General features: G+C 36.7%; 1 protein-coding gene across 4 annotated transcripts in view; it reads right to left on the minus strand.

Annotated features, from left to right (window-relative positions):
- The window catches only part of LOC148070438 (low-density lipoprotein receptor-related protein 1-like), a 78,665-nt gene that overhangs the window by 50,073 nt on the left and 10,308 nt on the right, over positions 1-18,284 (minus strand). For all 4 annotated transcript variants that reach the window (XM_087800553.1, XM_087800551.1, XM_087800552.1 and 1 more), the window contains exons 2-6: positions 16,804-16,926; positions 8,502-8,639; positions 3,613-3,732; positions 3,026-3,154; positions 2,689-2,952 (exon numbers count right to left, since the gene is read on the minus strand). In XM_087800553.1, coding sequence (XP_087656679.1) covers positions 2,689-2,952; positions 3,026-3,154; positions 3,613-3,732; positions 8,502-8,639; positions 16,804-16,926 — 774 coding nt within the window. The remainder of the gene's footprint in view (positions 1-2,688; positions 2,953-3,025; positions 3,155-3,612; positions 3,733-8,501; positions 8,640-16,803; positions 16,927-18,284) is intronic.

Consider the following 18,284-nt stretch of genomic DNA (forward strand, 5'->3'; position numbering starts at 1 on the left):
CCTCTATTTTTACAGCTGCCATGAACCCTTCGCTCCCCGGAACCATCCTAACACACAAACACAAACACCTTGGATACAGAGCCAAGGTCATGCTGTTGAATAACTTGGTCACGCAGCAACACGTCCAGAACTGATTGGACGGTTTGTTTTTCTTAAGATGTCCGCATCGGCAGATTGATTTATGCCCGCTATTCATTTCTCTCAGGAGAAAGTGGGAAAGCAGATGATTTGGCAGAAAGAGAATCTAAGGGGCACAGAGTGAGAGCTTATCAACCAGGGAACAGTCGTTGCTTACAAAAATGTGTCTGGGATGTCTTGGGGTGGAGTTTAAAGAGGAAATGGATGATGGTGGGAGCAGAACATTAAAATGGAAGAAAATGTGAAGAAAAATGTAAGACTACAAAAGAAATTAAAGAAGGGGGAGATCTGATTTCCACTTGGAAACTTGGCCATTGTGAAGCATTTCTGAGGTTTATGGAAGTCGAGGCTGAACTCCCGAAGGTGTTTTCATTTTTTACACTGACCTCTCTGTTTGACTGGGCCCAGTTTTCTCGGCAACACACATTCCTTGATTAAGCAATGGATAAATGGGGGTAGAAAAAAAAAGAGGATATTGTGCAATACGCTTAAGTGGTCAACATCTACTTTTGTCTGGAACGCAGTATTCTATTTTCAACTACGCTTCTTCTCGTCTTCTACAGGCATCATCCCCCTATTCCTTCATGCAGTCCGATTCCCCGAGGTGGGAAAACAGTCTGGATTCATTAACTACATTTCTGTTTGAAACCAAAGCTTGAAAAAAACAAACATTTTAAAACAGAACCATGTGTCCTCGTTTGAATATTTGTTAGTCCACAACATGTTATCTAGTTTAAGACGGCAAACAAAAAAAAAAGCAGACCAGTTCCCAAAACTATACAATGGACAGGCCACGTTTTATACAACTCTCGCTTTATTTTCTCTCTCGTTCTCTTCTGGATGAGTTAAATAACAGCTTTAAGATGGATGTTGTTAAAGCCAAGAAGAATTTACACTTGTTTTTACGGTGTGACTAAAGTTTAAACACCCGCAGTTGCAAAACCCTACCCCCACGTCTCACCCCAAAAACATGCATCTGGTAAAAGCGTCATACTGGAATCAAAGTCAGGAGGAGAGAGAGTGAGCAAATAAACAAATCATGTTGAGCAGGAAGAAGATAAGGTCTGGGATACAAGATTTAGATGTGAATGTGAGACGGTGCATTTGCATTTTTATCTTCCCCGTTCGATGGGACTATAAAAAACAAAACTTCTTATCCAAATAAAATCTGTATATGCATGTTTTATGGACTTTCGTGTAGGAATGTGAGAAATTATTTATGTGATTTGAGTACCGCTGCAGTCACATCTGGACAACTCGACTGTGGAATCCTAAGGTCGTGAGTCACTCTCACCACTGCTGCATCATTTCCTGACCGTTCAACCCCGTTATTGGTAATTACTGAAACTCGCATGTTGACTGTAAACATAAACCTGTCAGGACCGCACTTTCAAAACAGTCAGCTGGATAAACAGAAGTAGTGTGGACACCTGTTTTCAACAGTACTACAAACAGACTAGAGTGTTACTATCCTGCTGGATTGATTCTTCAATATGCTGCTTGTGTTTAAATGAAAAGTCTACTGTCTACACTGGCAGCTCTCGCCATAATTACCCCGAGGGTTTCCTGTCCGTTTATCATGTTAGTCCTTAAGCGTCTGCTACAAACAAGCTTAAACTATTGACTTGTTAAAATGTTATTACGAAAAATTACTCTTGCCAAGGCATCATAACAAAACGGACATTACAGACAAACTATGTGGAAGTTATTAAGTGTGTCTTTTTGGACGAAGGTGAAGACAACTGAGCTTGCATTAGAATGGACATGGATGTTTGGATATAACTTTAAAAGAGGGGTAGACACTAAATAAAGTCTCCACTTCCAAGGGACTCAATGGACTGCAGCTTAAGTTCCACAGTTGGTATGTGCTCATCATGACATGGTGGTTAAAATCCATCAAATAAAAGAAAAGAAGGCAGTTTTCATGATCTATGAGCTGCAAACTCTTCTCAATGGTGTTTTTTGTTCTTCCAAAAAACAAATAAGGAGGATTTACTGGCCCGCTCAGCAGTAAGACAAGCAGAAACAGTTTGGTGACACACACTTCTTATTCAATCTGCCATGTTCACACTGACTGAACCGTTCCCGGGACAAGATCTATTTGTGATGTAATAAATATTGAAATAAACAAGACAAAAATACTGATCCTTCAGCACAAGTGTTTTAAGATGTTGTTTAAAATGTTATTCTACTGATGTATTTGTTATTACTACAGTTATCACTATTATATGTGCAAGTCTTATTTTTGTCGTATTTTTGTTTAAGGCCAACTGTTCAATTTTAAATATAAATTTGACGGAATCAATGACACATCTTGTGCTGAGGTTGAAAAATAAATTTGATGACCAATGATTTCCTGCAGCTAAACAACTCAAAATACGAAGTTCCTATAAACACCCCTGTGGAAAAATACATTAGGATTTTTCAACTCTGAGCTCCAACTCTGGAGATCATTTCCATCCAAAGGTTCATGTTTAAACAATCTATAGTTGTGCATCAGATGAAACAATCTAGTGAGAAAGATGAATAAGGTAGTTGGTGTGTTCTTACGGTGCAGACTGAGGGAGATGTTGATGGCTCTCTCTTCAGTGAAGCTCTTCAGATTAGGAATTTTGGCACATTTTAGTTGCGTGGAGGACGGCGAGTCTCCCACGTGTATCCAGCAGACGGTCTCTTGAGCGTAGAGGAAGTCCATGGCAGTGGTTTGTTTGGTGCTTGTTGACAAAAGGCTGTGGACTGTGGTTCCGCTCAGGGAGGTCGCCTGAATGTTCTGAGAATTGGCAATCAGCAGCACAGGGAGGCGGTCGACTGGCACTGGAGAAATGTTCAAACCAAAACAAGTGTTAGCCGGTGTTGCTACGTTCAAGAGTGACATTTCCCTGCTTACCATTTTTGGCCTTGCATGAGCGATTGTCTGGCTGAGGCAAGTAACCCTCCACACACGAGCAAGTGTAGGCGCCGTCGGTGTTGGTGCAAGTCTGACTGCAGGTGCCGTAGACGCTGCACTCGTCGAAATCTGAGCCAAGAGTAATGAATTTTAGTTTTTGTCCAATCTTTAAGATATAAATTAGAATAAACTATGACAAAAAACAGCAAAATTATCAACACAAAGACCCCCTTTTTTAACTTTTTATAGATGGATTACTTTTTAATTGAGTTTTGAACTGGTTAAATGAGTCTAAGTGTCCGAGTTAAAGTTATAATGAGTCCCAGAGACAGAGGCTGAATGCTCGGCCCCCCCACGGTGGCGAGACAGGCAGAGAGGGGGACAGACAGGTCATAACATATAGCTTCCGCCATGATGAAAAAAAGGGTAACACAGGAAGTAATCATCAGTGGTCATGTGATACAATTACTAGTCTAGGAGGCTGGTAAAGGTACAATTTAATGTTAGATGACAGGAAAAAGTCTCAGTGTTTGGTAGATCGGTCTGGATTCATGAGAGCCAGCAGGGACACACTGAGCTGTAGTTACCTTTGCAGGACTTTCCGTCGGGGCTGATCTCATAGCCGGCCTTACAGTAACAAGCTGCGCCTCCTGGAGTCACCGCACAGCTGTCCTGACAGCCCTTCAGCGTGCAGTTGCTTATCAACTCTGGGTGGAAAAAAGGATGAATGGAGTCAGAAATTGCTGTAATGAGATTTTGGCATATCAAAAAGGTCATTGAGAATGAAACACTTTATGCCTTTTAAAAAGTTTTCTAGTAAAAAAAATAAATATGAGAGACAGGATAATAATAGAAGTATACATTCTAAATGTCAACTGTGTTTATTAAATACACAGATAAAGTATACATCTACACAAACTAGGACTGTATTAAAAACACTAGCCCATTCAACAGTCATGAAGTAATTTAGATTTAAAAGTCACTCACAGTAATGTTTAATCACTGAAAATAAGTTGGTTCTTAGCTTGGAGAGCTTAAAGTACTCACTAAACTAGTACCACATTTTTAAACAATTTAACAGCTGCAAAATACAAGTAAACTATGTGGCTCTGTATATAATAGTTATATATATATATAATATATATCTTTAAAGTATGTACTTTTTTGAATATTGTTTTGATTGTTTAAGCGCTTTGTGACCCTGGTCTCAAAAAGCGCTATATAAATAAATATTACTTACTTACTTACATATAAACGGTATATAATATATATTTTAGTTTACGTATATTAGTCCATTTACAGTGGAGTATCAACTGTGAGGAAAAATCTGTGAAGAACAAAATCAAGCACCACTTGTCTTGCTCTCCTTTGCCAACACAACTGTAGTTGAAGTGGAAAATTCAGACAAAAAAAATAGGACACGCTGTAATCCAGGCTGGTGTTGATGCCCTTGCAATGATGATTATGATCGAGTCTTCAGCTGTGGCATGTAAATACACTGAGCTATATATCAGCACACAGTGAATCACCGTCAAAGAAAATAAAAAACAACATTCATGACAAACCAGTCAGAAACCCATCAGTCACAAGTGATTCACTCTGGCCAGGAACTCCAGCAAGTCACACTCACGTTGCAAATGCATCAAGAGAGCGAGATCAAAAGATCTTTAAGCTGCTGCCCGACACATTTAAAAACCTGTCTTTCGCATCCTCTTTATCTTTTTTATATTTTGAATGATTTTCAGATGACGCACCTGGCGTGATACTCGATGAGTCACTTCACAAAACTGCCAGTCAACTAAATCAACTACGTTACAGAAAATTCTGCAGAGGGATTTCAAGCGGCTCTCCCGAGATCTGCTGGGACGGCCGCAGTCGAAATTACAGATGTGCCCAGAAATTTCCAAAACAAGTCTGAGCTCTTAACGACTAAAATATGTTTAGAAGGTCAACTATGTATACAACAGTTTTAGAATAGTAGTAGTAGAAGTAGTAGGAGCAGTAGTAATAGAAGTAGTAGTGGTCTTTTTTGTAGTTTATGTTTTAGTAGTAATAGTAGAAGTAGTAGCAGTATTTTTAGTAGAAGTAGTAGTAGTATTAGTAGTAGAAGTAGAAGCAGTATTAGTAGTAGGGGTTGTGGTTGTTGTGTTTTTTTTTAGTTTATGTTTTAGTAGTATTAGTGGTAAAAGTAGTAGCAGTGTTAGTAGTGGTGGTGGTGGTGGTTGTAGCGTTTATGTTTGAGTAGTGGTAGCACTAGTAGTAGTAGTGCTAGTAGCGGTGGTGGAAGTAGTAGCATCAGTAGTTTTGCAGTTTGTGTTGTTGTATTAGTATTATTAGTGTTTAGTGGTTGTTGTAGTTTTAGTGTTTATTGTAGTTTTGGTGGTTGTTTCAGTGGTTGTTGTTGTAGTTTTAGTGTTTATTGTAGTTTTGTTGGTTGTTGTTGTTTTAGTGGTTATTGTAGTTTTGGTGGTTGTTTCAGTGGTTGTTGTTGTATTTTTAGTGGTTATTGTAGTTTTGGTGGTTATTGTTGTAGTTTTAGTGGTTATTGTAGATTTAGTGGTTGTTTCAGTGGTTGTTGTTGTAGTTTTAGTGGTTATTGTAGTTTTGTTGGTTGTTGTTGTTTTAGTGTTTATTGTAGTTTTGGTGGTTGTTTCAGTGGTTGTTGTTGTATTTTTAGTGGTTATTGTAGTTTTGGTGGTTATTGTTGTAGTTTTAGTGGTTATTGTAGATTTAGTGGTTGTTTCAGTGGTTGTTGTTGTAGTTTTAGTGGTTATTGTAGCTTTAGTAGTTGTTTCAGTGGTCGTTGTTGTTGTAGTTTTAGGGGTTATTGTAGCTATAGTGGTTGTTGTTGTAGTTTTAGTGGTTATTGTAGTTTTGGTGGTTGTTTCAGTGGTTGTTGTTGTGGTTTTAGTGGTTATTATAGTTTTGATGGCTGTTTCAGTGGTTGTTGTTTTAGTATTTATTGTAGTTTTGGTAGTTGTTTCAGTGGTTGTTGTTGTAGTTTTAGTGGTTATTGTAGTTTTGGTGGTGGTTGTTGTAGCTTTAGTGGTTATTGTAGTTTTGGTGGTTGTTTCACTGGTTGTTGTTGTAGTTTTAGTGGTTATTGTAGCTTTAGTGGTTATTTCAGTGGTTGTAGTTTTAGTGGTTATTGTAGTTTTAGTAGTTGTTTCAGCGGTTGTTGTTGTTGTAGTTTTAGTGGTTATTGTAGTTTTAGTAGTTGTTTCATTGGTTATTGTTGTAGTTTTAGAGGTTATTATAGCTTTAGTAGTTGTTTCAGTGGTTGTTGTTATAGTTTTAGTGGTTATTGTCGCTTTAGTAGTTGTTTCAGTGGTTGTTATAGTTTTAGTGGTTATTGTAGCTTTAGTAGTTGTTTCAATGGTTTTTGTTGTAGTTTTAGAGGTTATTGTAGCTTTAGTAGTTGTTTCAGTGGTTGTTGTTGTAGTTTTAGTAGTTGTTTCAGTGGTTGTTGTTGTTGTAGTTTTAGTGGTTATTGTAGTTTTAGTAGTTGTTTCATTGGTTATTGTTGTAGTTTTAGAGGTTATTGTAGCTTTAGTAGTTGTTTCAGTGGTTTTTGTTATAGTTTTAGTGATTATTGTAGCTTTAGTAGTTGTTTCAGTGGTTGTTGTTATAGTTTTAGTGATTATTGTAGCTTTAGTAGTTGTTTCAGTGGTTTTTGTTGTAGTTTTAGTGGTTATTGTAGTTTTAGTAGTTGTTTCAATGGTTGTTGTTGTTGTAGTTTTAGTGGTTATTGTAGTTTTAGTAGTTGTTTCATTGGTTATTGTTGTAGTTTTAGTGGTTATTGTAGCTTTAGTGGTTATTTCAGTGGTTGTTGTTGTTGTTGTAGTTTTGGTGGTTATTGTAGTTTTAGTAGTTGTTTCAGTGGTTGTTGTTGTTGTAGTTTTAGTGGTTATTGTAGCTTTAGTAGTTGTTTCAGTGGTTGTTGTTATAGTTTTAGTGATTATTGTAGCTTTAGTAGTTGTTTCAGTGGTTGTTGTTATAGTTTAAGTGGTTATTGTAGCTTCAGTAGTTGTTTCAGTGGTTGTTGTTATAGTTTTAGTGATTATTGTAGCTTTAGTAGTTGTTTCAGTGGTTGTTGTTGTTGTAGTTTTAGAGGTTATTGTAGCTTTAGTAGTTGTTTCAGTGGTTGTTGTTGTAGTTTTAGTGATTATTGTAGCTTTAGTAGTTGTTTCAGTGGTTGTTGTTGTTGTAGTTTTAGAGGTTATTGTAGCTTTAGTAGTTGTTTCAGTGGTTTTTGTTATAGTTTTAGTGATTATTGTAGCTTTAGTAGTTGTTTCAGTGGTTGTTGTTATAGTTTTAGTGATTATTGTAGCTTTAGTAGTTGTTTCAGTGGTTTTTGTTGTAGTTTTAGTGGTTATTGTAGTTTTAGTAGTTGTTTCAATGGTTGTTGTTGTTGTAGTTTTAGTGGTTATTGTAGTTTTAGTAGTTGTTTCATTGGTTATTGTTGTAGTTTTAGTGGTTATTGTAGCTTTAGTGGTTATTTCAGTGGTTGTTGTTGTTGTTGTAGTTTTGGTGGTTATTGTAGTTTTAGTAGTTGTTTCAGTGGTTGTTGTTGTTGTAGTTTTAGTGGTTATTGTAGCTTTAGTAGTTGTTTCAGTGGTTGTTGTTATAGTTTTAGTGATTATTGTAGCTTTAGTAGTTGTTTCAGTGGTTGTTGTTATAGTTTAAGTGGTTATTGTAGCTTCAGTAGTTGTTTCAGTGGTTGTTGTTATAGTTTTAGTGATTATTGTAGCTTTAGTAGTTGTTTCAGTGGTTGTTGTTGTTGTAGTTTTAGAGGTTATTGTAGCTTTAGTAGTTGTTTCAGTGGTTGTTGTTGTAGTTTTAGTGATTATTGTAGCTTTAGTAGTTGTTTCAGTGGTTGTTGTTGTTGTAGTTTTAGAGGTTATTGTAGCTTTAGTAGTTGTTTCAGTGGTTGTTCTTATAGTTTTAGTGATTATTGTAGCTTTAGTAGTTGTTTCAGTGGTTGTTGTTATAGTTTTAGTGGTTATTGTAGCTTTAGTAGTTGTTTCAGTGGTTGTTGTTGTAGTTTTAGTGATTATTGTAGCTTTAGTAGTTGTTTCAGTGGTTGTTGTTGTTGTAGTTTTAGAGGTTATTGTAGCTTTAGTAGTTGTTTCAGTGGTTGTTGTTATAGTTTTAGTGGTTATTGTAGCTTTAGTAGTTGTTACAGTGGTTGTTGTTATCGTTTTTGTGGTTATAGTTGCTTTAGTAGTTGTTTCAGTGTTTTTTGTTATCGTTTTAGTGGTTATTGTAGGTTTAGTAGTTGTTTCAGTAGTTGTTGTTGTAGTTTTAGAGATTGTTGAAGTTTTAGTGGTTGTTTCAGTTTTAGCGGTTGTAGTTTTTGTGGTGTTTGTAGCTGTAGTTGTTGCAGTTTAAGTAGTTGTCATGTTAAAGTATTTTTGTGTTGTGTGAACGAGAACCTTCACACATCTATTTGTGCTGCACTTTGTGTCATGAATACCTCGACAGTGTGGTCCCTCATCCCAGCCGTCAGTACAGTCGGACACACCGTTGCACAGTTTACTCATATGGATGCAGAGTTCTGTCCCACCACACTGGTACTCGTTCGGGGGGCACCGGGACACGGCGCTGTGTGGGCCTAAAGGAATCCAAGAAAGAACATGGTCAGCGATACATCATTCATACAAATATCATACAATCTTACAAATTATAATGTTAAGAATTTTAATATGAAGAAAGTCAGCACCCACTTTGACTAAAATATAATATAAGGCTGGCATGACCTCGACAAACATCCTGACTTAAGGTAAGAAAAGGTGAGTAAATTTAATTTCCCTATAACTTATCTTACGTTAAGCCAACAATGATCACACGTTCTGTTATTTGAGCAAGAGACGCATAACTACAGCTAGAATAACCTCAGATGTCCATGTTTATAATACTTAACATTACGTCAACAAAATAGTTTTGTAATGCAACATTATTGTTTGCTTTGCAAGGGTTGCCGATTTTCTTATTTGTACATTTACAAACAAATGCTTCCGTTTGTCATTATACTTGAATGCTGCTAAACATGGTTTGAATATATGAATGTTGTAGGGGTTTTTATTTGCACATTTATAGAAAAAATGTTTTGATTTGTCATTAGATTTGATGCTCATCAACACTGTTTAAATGTATACTTGTTGATCCTGTTTATTTTTGCATCTATATGTAAAAAACATCACTACTCTAGAATGTGAAATGAGCTAGCCTTTCCTAGGAGTTGCTCGCTCAACAAACCCGCCTTCTTAGCCAAAGCCGGAAGCTTGCCTTCTCTACCTCCTCAGCCAGCTCCTTGGTGGCTTTGTGTACCTCCTCGCCCCTCAGCCCTTTTTCCTAAAAAGGTGAGTTGTTTAGCCTCCCACAAAAGGCCCTAGTACCTAAACCTCCACTGGGAAGAGTCATGTACTCCAAACATTTTCTCTGCATTCTGCAACTAGGTCGCTGTATTTGGCTTTCTTCCTCTCATACCCTTTTATTTTTTTCCATTTGATGTGTGGGAAATTAAATCTCATTAACCCCCATCACATCAAGGGTAGGTTTTTACTGCTCCACAGTAGGGATGTGTATCTCCATGACTAAGGCTGATCCGATACACATCTAGATACACGGGCAGTGATAAGATAATATTCACCGAAATCACTGGACAATACGATGCGATACACTGAAATTACCTGACGATAGGATACGATTTCATTCAAAAGAGATTTTCTCCCGATATGACTTAATTAAAAGAGAATTAGGTTATTAATGTGATCATTAGTAATACTGTCCTAATACTTTCTTACCTTAAAAGCACAATTCTGTTTTAAAAGTTTGAGGAATGCACTGTTCCCTAAAAGTTTGTTTTCAATAGAGTAAAACAAGTAATAGCAATAGAAAATTACATAATTCAGTATGTTCAGGCAGAGCATCCAAATGTATTCACAGCAGTAAAAATGGAATTGTAATCAATAAATAAGTATATTGGAATTATAACATTTTCAATCCTATTAAAAATTCAAAAATAACCTAAATAACTTGAAATACTGACAATTATACAATACTCTTACACCTTCTTCACTGCATGATCTATTTAATGTAACTTAGTGTCAGGTTTTGCTAGAGAAATATAAACGGATTTAAGTCAGATAGGAGAGTGCCAAAAGTACCCAAATTTGGGGGCCTAACATTTCTTTTTATGCAAGTGAAATATTGATAGCAGCCGTTTTTAACCGACAATTGACTTAATGTCAGATTGTCAACAAATGTATAAGCCGGCAAAAGTAGCAACACATTTCAGAACTAAGAGCTAAACGTCCTATATTTCCCATTGAATCCTAGTTTTTTTTTTTTAATAGGCACGATACAGATTGCTGGAGGGATAGCTCTTGTAACCTCTTGTTCGCCAAGATTTCTGACGGGGGAGAACTTTATGAAGCAAAAACTTTTTAAACGGAGCATTGACATGATGCAGGATTTGGAGAGGAACATTTCAACTTTTTAAAATGTTTAACTAAGTCAGGAAAGTGGGATTTAGACATTTTTGCCCTATAAGACAACAAAATAATTGAAGATAGGCAAAGCCAAACTCTTGGCTAAATGCCAGCTAGTTAAACAGTGAAACCATGTTGGAACACATTTGTTTTTGTGGGCCATTATGGAGACATTTCTTACATCAAAAATATCGGAAGAAAAAAACAGTGAAACAGACACAACTGGTCCACTTCACACTTGTCTATGTATAGAAGAATTGACAAGACAACCATCATTGCTTCACAGCATCAGGCCATAAAGGCAAGTAAATTACGTTTCCTAGTATGTTAGCGCCAAACAAATGAGAGAAATCATAATTTAAATAAATTAAGATTCAACCTAAAAATAGAAGACCAAACCAAATCCATTAAGACAGCATTTGATAAAAGGAGGACCTCATCCTCAGGAAGTGGACACAATCCCACAAGGCCCTATTCTTCAGTTATCTGGCAGAGCTGGAGTGGAAAAGGCATTGCTAATTTCAAGACTCTTTTACGCAATATCCCTCTGCTGTGCGTGTGCCAGGTAAGCAAACAGGATTTCTGCTTTTGTTTCTCAGGAAACTGGTTTTTTTTCTACCTCCTTCTTTCCTCCACAGTTCTTTAGTTGTAAACAAGAGTATTTGGTGTGGAATACGCTATGTTGCTTGTGGATTAAGGGTTAATGAATGTATCGTGAAATTCAATTAAAAGGTATATATGCAAATGAATGCTTCTGAAGCCCTCATTATTGAACCGATACCTGGTGTTTGTGCCAATGGTGTAAAGTGAGGTTGTTCCAAGTATGAATTTCTCTGCTACACACATCAAAGAAACGTCAGCAGGGCTCTGTTTAATCCAGAATCTGTTTAACTACAAGCCTGATGTGAAAAAAACAACCTCATTAAGCCCAAAAAAGTGATATTGTATTGTTTATGCAACCAAGTCACTTTTAAATCCCCCCAAAAGCACCTCCCCACTAATCATGTATCAAAACAGGTTTGTGGCATGATGGATTTTAGACACCATGCACAAGTGGGGTCTATAAGCGCATAACAGTTGATCACATGTCGGGTTTTTTTCAGTCCAAAGGCGTGAGGGCATAGTGAGAGCAAAGAAGTGAGGCTATTGTTTAAAAAATAAATCTCTTTTGAAACTCCTCCAAAGCGGCCTGAGCCGAGTGCTGCAAGCATTGTCACGTGTTTGAACTCCGACCTCAACTGTGTCACTGGGCAATGAGAAAATAATTCATGAGAAAGACGTATGGTAATAATGAAGTGTTAAAGTAAGATTCATGTTTAGAAAAAAATATGAAAGTAAAGCTTAAACCTTAAGCCTTTGCAGTCTTAGAAAGTAGGACACTGGTTGAGTCATGGTGAAAAGGGGAGATTTAAATATCAGGTGATTGGATCAGATTTTCCCTAAATCGATTGCATAGCTGTGGGGATTTTCCATTATTTCAAATTAAATAGTTTGCTTTCATGAATCAGTAACTGGCCCAACACATTTAATTATTTACTACATTAGCCAAGCTCAAAGTGTCTCCCTCCAGGATCAGATTTTTATTAAAGACATGCTAGTTTATTAAAAAATGTTTAACATCAATAGCAGTACTAGTATTGGTATGAATTAGATGAATGAGTCAGTATTTTCCGGAAACAAATCACATGGTCAGATCCACACAGAAACTAGCCCTTTCCGAGAAACATTCTTGGATGACCCCTCGAAGGTCTAGTCTGCCAAAAACTCCAAACAAATAGAACAGCGCAAGAAGCATTCATTTCAGAGATTCAATGAGCTGCAAATACGCCAAAACTTGCTTGTTATATAAAGCTTAAAAAAACAGGAACGCATACAAGTTCAGCCTTACGACTGACTGATAGAATACAAATCTTCTGGATGTATAATTAATCTGCTGGTGCTGGATAAGCTTAATATCCCTAAATACAATTTTACACAATTATTTTAAGGAAAAAGTCAAATTCCATATACTGTAGTAGACTTGAAGCCCCTTAGTTCAAAAATATAGTCCAAAAATGTTCCACTTGCCTAACACATACAACAACTAGGTTCCTAATACCGGACATGACAAATAGTTCGTTTTGCATGTACCGGTTAAAATAATAAAACAACAGTAAATGGAAAATGTTCTATTTTCGTTTCACCCAACATGACCACATAGATTCCAACCAAATTGTCATGTGGGATGTCTTCAAAAAGTTGCATTAGTTGCAATTAATTTGCAGAGGCCGACAACTTATCAGCAAAAGAGTGCAGGAGGCAGGAGGAAGCGATACAAGGTTCATTGTGGTTTGGTTTTACAGAAGTGGTTTTTTGGGGAACTAATGTTCAAACCTCTCCTGATGCACTCACATGTTTCAAATGTTGAAGTCTTCCTCTCCGATATGCAGTAAGTCCCTCATCATGATTTTGAACTTATTACTTTAAAAAGTTCTACCCAATCTGAAATCTCAGGAGACACGAGGTGATGAGGGTGAAGCCCATAATGATGTAATAATGGCTTCATTCCTCCTCCAGCCAAGAGACACTTAGTTGACCTTTAAGGTTTACAATGCAGTGCAGGAGGTCTTCTTACCACATTTAAACAACAACTGACATATGCAAGATATTCAAATACACTGCATTCATGTATACATGTAAATAGCTCACAGTAGCACACAAAGCAATTCTCTACAACAGATCACTCATCGAGGGCCGGGCCAAAGATTCTCCTTTGAAATTCCTGTCAGTTTGTTGTGCATTTGTCATGATTGTCATTGAAGGTGGTACTGACCAGACAAATGCTCCTCATGCAAGTACATTTGTGATAATGGCAAAACTCTGGCTGAGGTGAAATACACATTGACCTGGAGCTCGAGCCTCACACGTGTGTGACTTTAAGTGCTATGTTGGCAAAAGTCTTGTCTAGACTTCTAACGTCTGGACTGAAAGGCATCTCGGAACATCAGGACTTCTTCTTAGGGAAACTGGCAGAATGACTTGAAAAGCATGGTAGCTTCATGAAATGACCACAAGCTGATCCTTATATGAACATAGCAGCACAGCCAAACCTCAGGTCAACCAATCCAACCAAACCGATAAGTATTCCCTCGTTGCAATATTCTTGTCATATTGTTGCTTTTTATACGGCAATCAGTTTTTGACAAGGTCACCACCTTTTCCACTTTTATCATTATGTTGTCATTTTTGTTTGTTAGTGCTGCTCTACCATTTTTTTTAGTCACCGTCATTTCTTTTTTTTTGTTTAATCGTGGTCTGAATCCATCGTCAGTGACGTGTAGTCAATTCAGGTTTTTCTCTGAAATTGTATCTTGTGCCGAGTATCCAATATACGACAAGGTTAGGTCTGGAAACTCACCCAGATGCATCAGACTACAAATAGAAACTGACAGTATGGTCAGCAGTCCAGTGGCCAGCTCAGTCATTTATTTTCCTAAAAACACTGTATGCGTTACCCATTTATCCCCTTTTAAAATAAAATATCTTTAAAGTTTATCAAACCTTCTATGTAAAGTACTGTTGATTATATAACCGCATTTCTTAAATATGAATCTCCTGATGATTTCCTGTCAAAGACAAAGTTACTTTAAGTATTTGGTCAAAAGTGGCATTCACCACTCGCATGAAATATTAGTCAAAGACAACACAGGCGAACATGCCGTTTTTAAATTAAGGTTTTAGTTTTTCACTTTTAACATGACTAAACTGTGTGGTATCACACCCGAGTTAAATGTCTCTAGTCCCACCCACTCCCGATTAATGCCACACCCGTTCTCAATCAAAAAAACACTTCCATACGACCTTCCTGACAAAGTAAAGTAGAACAAAAGATCCTTAAAACTAGACCTCATGTCCAGATGTAAATAAGGACATGTGCATCTCCAATGAACTCTGTTGTTGAAACAAGCTCCTGAACGGTGATGCATTTTGTTCTAGACTAGGCCAATTTTCCAACCTGTTGAATGGTATCCTGGTTAGGTAAAAGGTGTCTGACAAAGACTCTCACTACAGGCCAGGAGACGTCGTTCAAACTGAACACTTGTAGGCCAAGTTCAATATGAAGATACAGGTCACACTCGCATTAAAGTCTGTAGCCTCCATAATATGGATTCTAGGAGAACACCCAGAACCTTTTCAAAAAAGACTGCTTGAATACTGTAGTTTATTGATTGTCAACACTGCGCCAGTGTCACTCCATGCCAGTCTATCCCAGAGCCTCTGGGTACAAAGAGGTGCATTGTGGGAGAAACACTGCAGGGCAAAGCAGCTGCACTGGACAGTGGCTGACTTCACTGGCAATAGCCAAAAATCCAACAAAGGCCACTGTGAAGCTCCATCCATATGAGGAAATCGTTTCTCAGGCATCTTTCAACCAAAAGAGTCATGGCCCTTCACAAAGATAATGAAAATCAATAAATATTATCGTCAATTAAGTCAGTGTTCTAGATTTTAACATATGACTGAAACCCATATAGACGGTTTCTTATTTTACTCTCCAGAAACAAAAAAAACATCCAAGAAATGTGTCAAAGATGTTGGAATAATGACAGCGTTATATTCTAATGTATTGACAGGTTCAGACACAAGTCTTTTTCCCTTTCTTACATAAACTAAAATATGACAACTAAATAATTGTTTATTTTCTATATATTGATTGGTAATTTCATTCATTTGCCTACGAATAAAGTAAAATAAAATGCATACATAGATTGATACAACAACAGGGACAGACAGGTTTGGCGATTATTACAAGTCGTTTTTATTTGTTCAGGCTTTTCCTTGATTTTCTGGAACTCCTGTTGTATTATCAGTTTTTATTTTGATCTTTTAAGTATATACTTTATTGAATATTGTTTTGATTGTTTAAGCGCTTTGTGACCCTGGTCTGGAAAAGCGCTATACAAATTAAAATTACTTACAAGTCATACCTTTATTATTAAAGAAGAAACGGCATATGTATAAAATATTTAAAATCTCTTACATATCATTGTAGTAAGAGAGTTGAACTCCTAAGCTCCTGAGAAAGTGAAAAGAAAACAACGGAAATCTTCTTGTTTGTGTCCCAGATAGAGGAAAAAAAGGGGCTGACCCACAGATGAGAGGGAGGAAAGAGCAGGTTGTGAAAAACAGGAGGTTTCTCCATTCCCTCTGGCAAGACTCTAATGACTTCCAGACTCACTCTTAGACTGCCTCGAGACTGTAGCCACTGCAACCTTTCTTTTCCGTCTGACACCATTTCTCTAAACCAGCACGTATTTTAACAAATGTATCGATAGACGGATAAAAAGATAAACAGACTTCATAACCTCCCAACAATATATATATATATTCACTTGGAGATTCCTGAGACTTTGACATTTGAGACGTCCAACCTTTCTATGTTAGTTTAACCCCACATTCAGATTAGATCCAGCTTGCGAGGCCATACATGGTGTGTTGTTGCTACAAAATAGGAGACTATTAAGTTATATAACCCATCAAAGCCATTGGAGATTACAGCAGCAATATATGCTTTACTTCCTCCAAGTAAAAGATACACTCCTGTTGTACAAGACACCAAGTCTTTTCAAATGCAAAACAATAAACTGCCCACTCATGTAGCCAACAATCCCTTATGGATTCGCGATAAACCAGCTTGATTTATGCTGAAACTATTTCAGTAACTAAACAAAGGCAATCTATATTTTACACTGAATATACAGTCAAATTTTAAACCAAGTTTTAAAAATTACATCGACAGCTTGTCTGGTTAGTATTCGAAAATAATCTATATTTCCTCATGACTAGTTTTATGGTTTCTGGCCAGATAAGGGCTACATGTGGCCTAGATTATGGTCGATACTACAAATTCATAAAAAGCTGCCCATTGCTGCTTCCTTGCTCTTCAGGGAGTTCCACATTTTAGAAATTTTACCTCAGAAAAGACATTACAAAAAAAAAAGGCTGACAGTTTATTACTTCGGATCTTGTCACCTTGTCTCGACCGGCTTGGTTTCACAAAAAGAAGTCAAATCTAAATGTAAAAGGAACGCACGACTATCAGAAAGAAAGAAAATACGTGTTCAGCTCCTATTTGTTTAATGATTTTCTTTTTTAATCTTGATAGTTTCTGAGCTCAGCCAACGGGTTGAATCCCTGTTGGAGTGCAAATAGATAAGAAGTCTCAATGTAAACACAAACTGATCCACAGGGCTCAGTTAAAACTAGAACGTCACATTTTAAATGAACCATTTTTTTGGCACTTACAAACATCCGGCTCCTCGTCCGAGCCGTCAGGACAGTCTTTTTCCCGATCACAGCGCCATCCTTTTGAGATGCAGGTCACTCCATCTTTGCACACAAACTGCTTAGGACTGCACGTCTTTGGGGCTGCAAAGTAAAATAAATTCATTAAACTTCTTTGAAAAGTAAGATATTCAAGAACCAATACTATAGACATACAATTTATTCTTGACAACAGGTTAACACAAGATGATACAGTTATGTAATGTAACATTACGAGATGTTTTCTGAGGGTTCCTGAGCTCATTGTATTTACAATAAAACCTTCATTTTCTTTTTTCCTTTGCAGTAAATGTTGTACGACACTAGTATCCAAAACATGGACTGGTATAGGCATTGACCACTAGAATTTTGGGTATCATAACAACCCTAGTGTTAAGCAAAAAAACATCACAAAAACATGAACAATATCTCGGTCAATGATAATAATAGTTCCGTTTCCATTATTAGACAGGAGGTCGTAGACAACAGGAAGGCAAGATTACTGTATATTAAAGAGAAATCCCTTGTCAAAGTTATTTTGTTCTTTTTCCCTAGAAGGCAAATTCTCTCGCTCACAATTTTGAATCCAAATTTAAAGGAGGATATTAAAAAATGTACTTGATTACAGTTTGGGGAGTAGTTTGGTATGATGCACTTTTATGTAGTAGATTGTGTCAAACTATTTCATAATTAATCATCTACTTTTCCAGTTGTTCAAGATTAAAACTTATATGGCAGACACTCACCTGTGACGGGAAGATTGATATTTTAAAGGTAGTAAAAGCTTAGCAGCTTCTCTTTACTACCTTTTAAGTTACATATTCAGATGCAATAAAAAAAGTCACCCAGACATGATTGGACGCCAACGACTTCTAGCAGAACGCTGGAGTGTTATGTCAGCTTTAGTCTATTAAAGAAAGTTTCTGTCGTTTTTAGGAACCCAACAAAAAAAAAGAATCACCATAAATGTTCAAAGGAATCTTTTATAGTGTTCAGTCAAGTTAAAAATGAATGCTATCTAAGGGCGCCACAACAACAACATTTTAATAAGCACAACAAGCAGCTCTATAATTGGGGTGAAATCTATTACTAGCTCATCTGACTTACACATTTTGCAAGCAGGTGGAAGGTATTGTTTTAAATTAACACAATCTTAAGCAACCGATATAATTAGGCAAAGCATGTCAAATATTTTAAGTACCGAAATTCACAGGCCATTTACACATTAACGTTTAAGAAGTTGGCAAAATAAAGAAACTTGCCTCGGAATGCAAAAGGTATCACATTCCTCCTGGCATACAGGATTTCATTTAGAAAATAAAATGCATGCTATTTTTCAATGTTGTCGATGAAACACATTTAAAAACACACTTAAATTTAAACCATTTTATTAATAAAGACAGTCTCAAAAAAGACTTGCTGCTATACAAATATGTATTTAATTTAATGTTAATGGGAACTTT

Source organism: Callionymus lyra, chromosome 10, assembly GCF_982586985.1.
Source record: "Callionymus lyra chromosome 10, fCalLyr1.hap1.1, whole genome shotgun sequence".
Taxonomy (NCBI): Eukaryota; Metazoa; Chordata; class Actinopteri; order Syngnathiformes; family Callionymidae; genus Callionymus; species Callionymus lyra.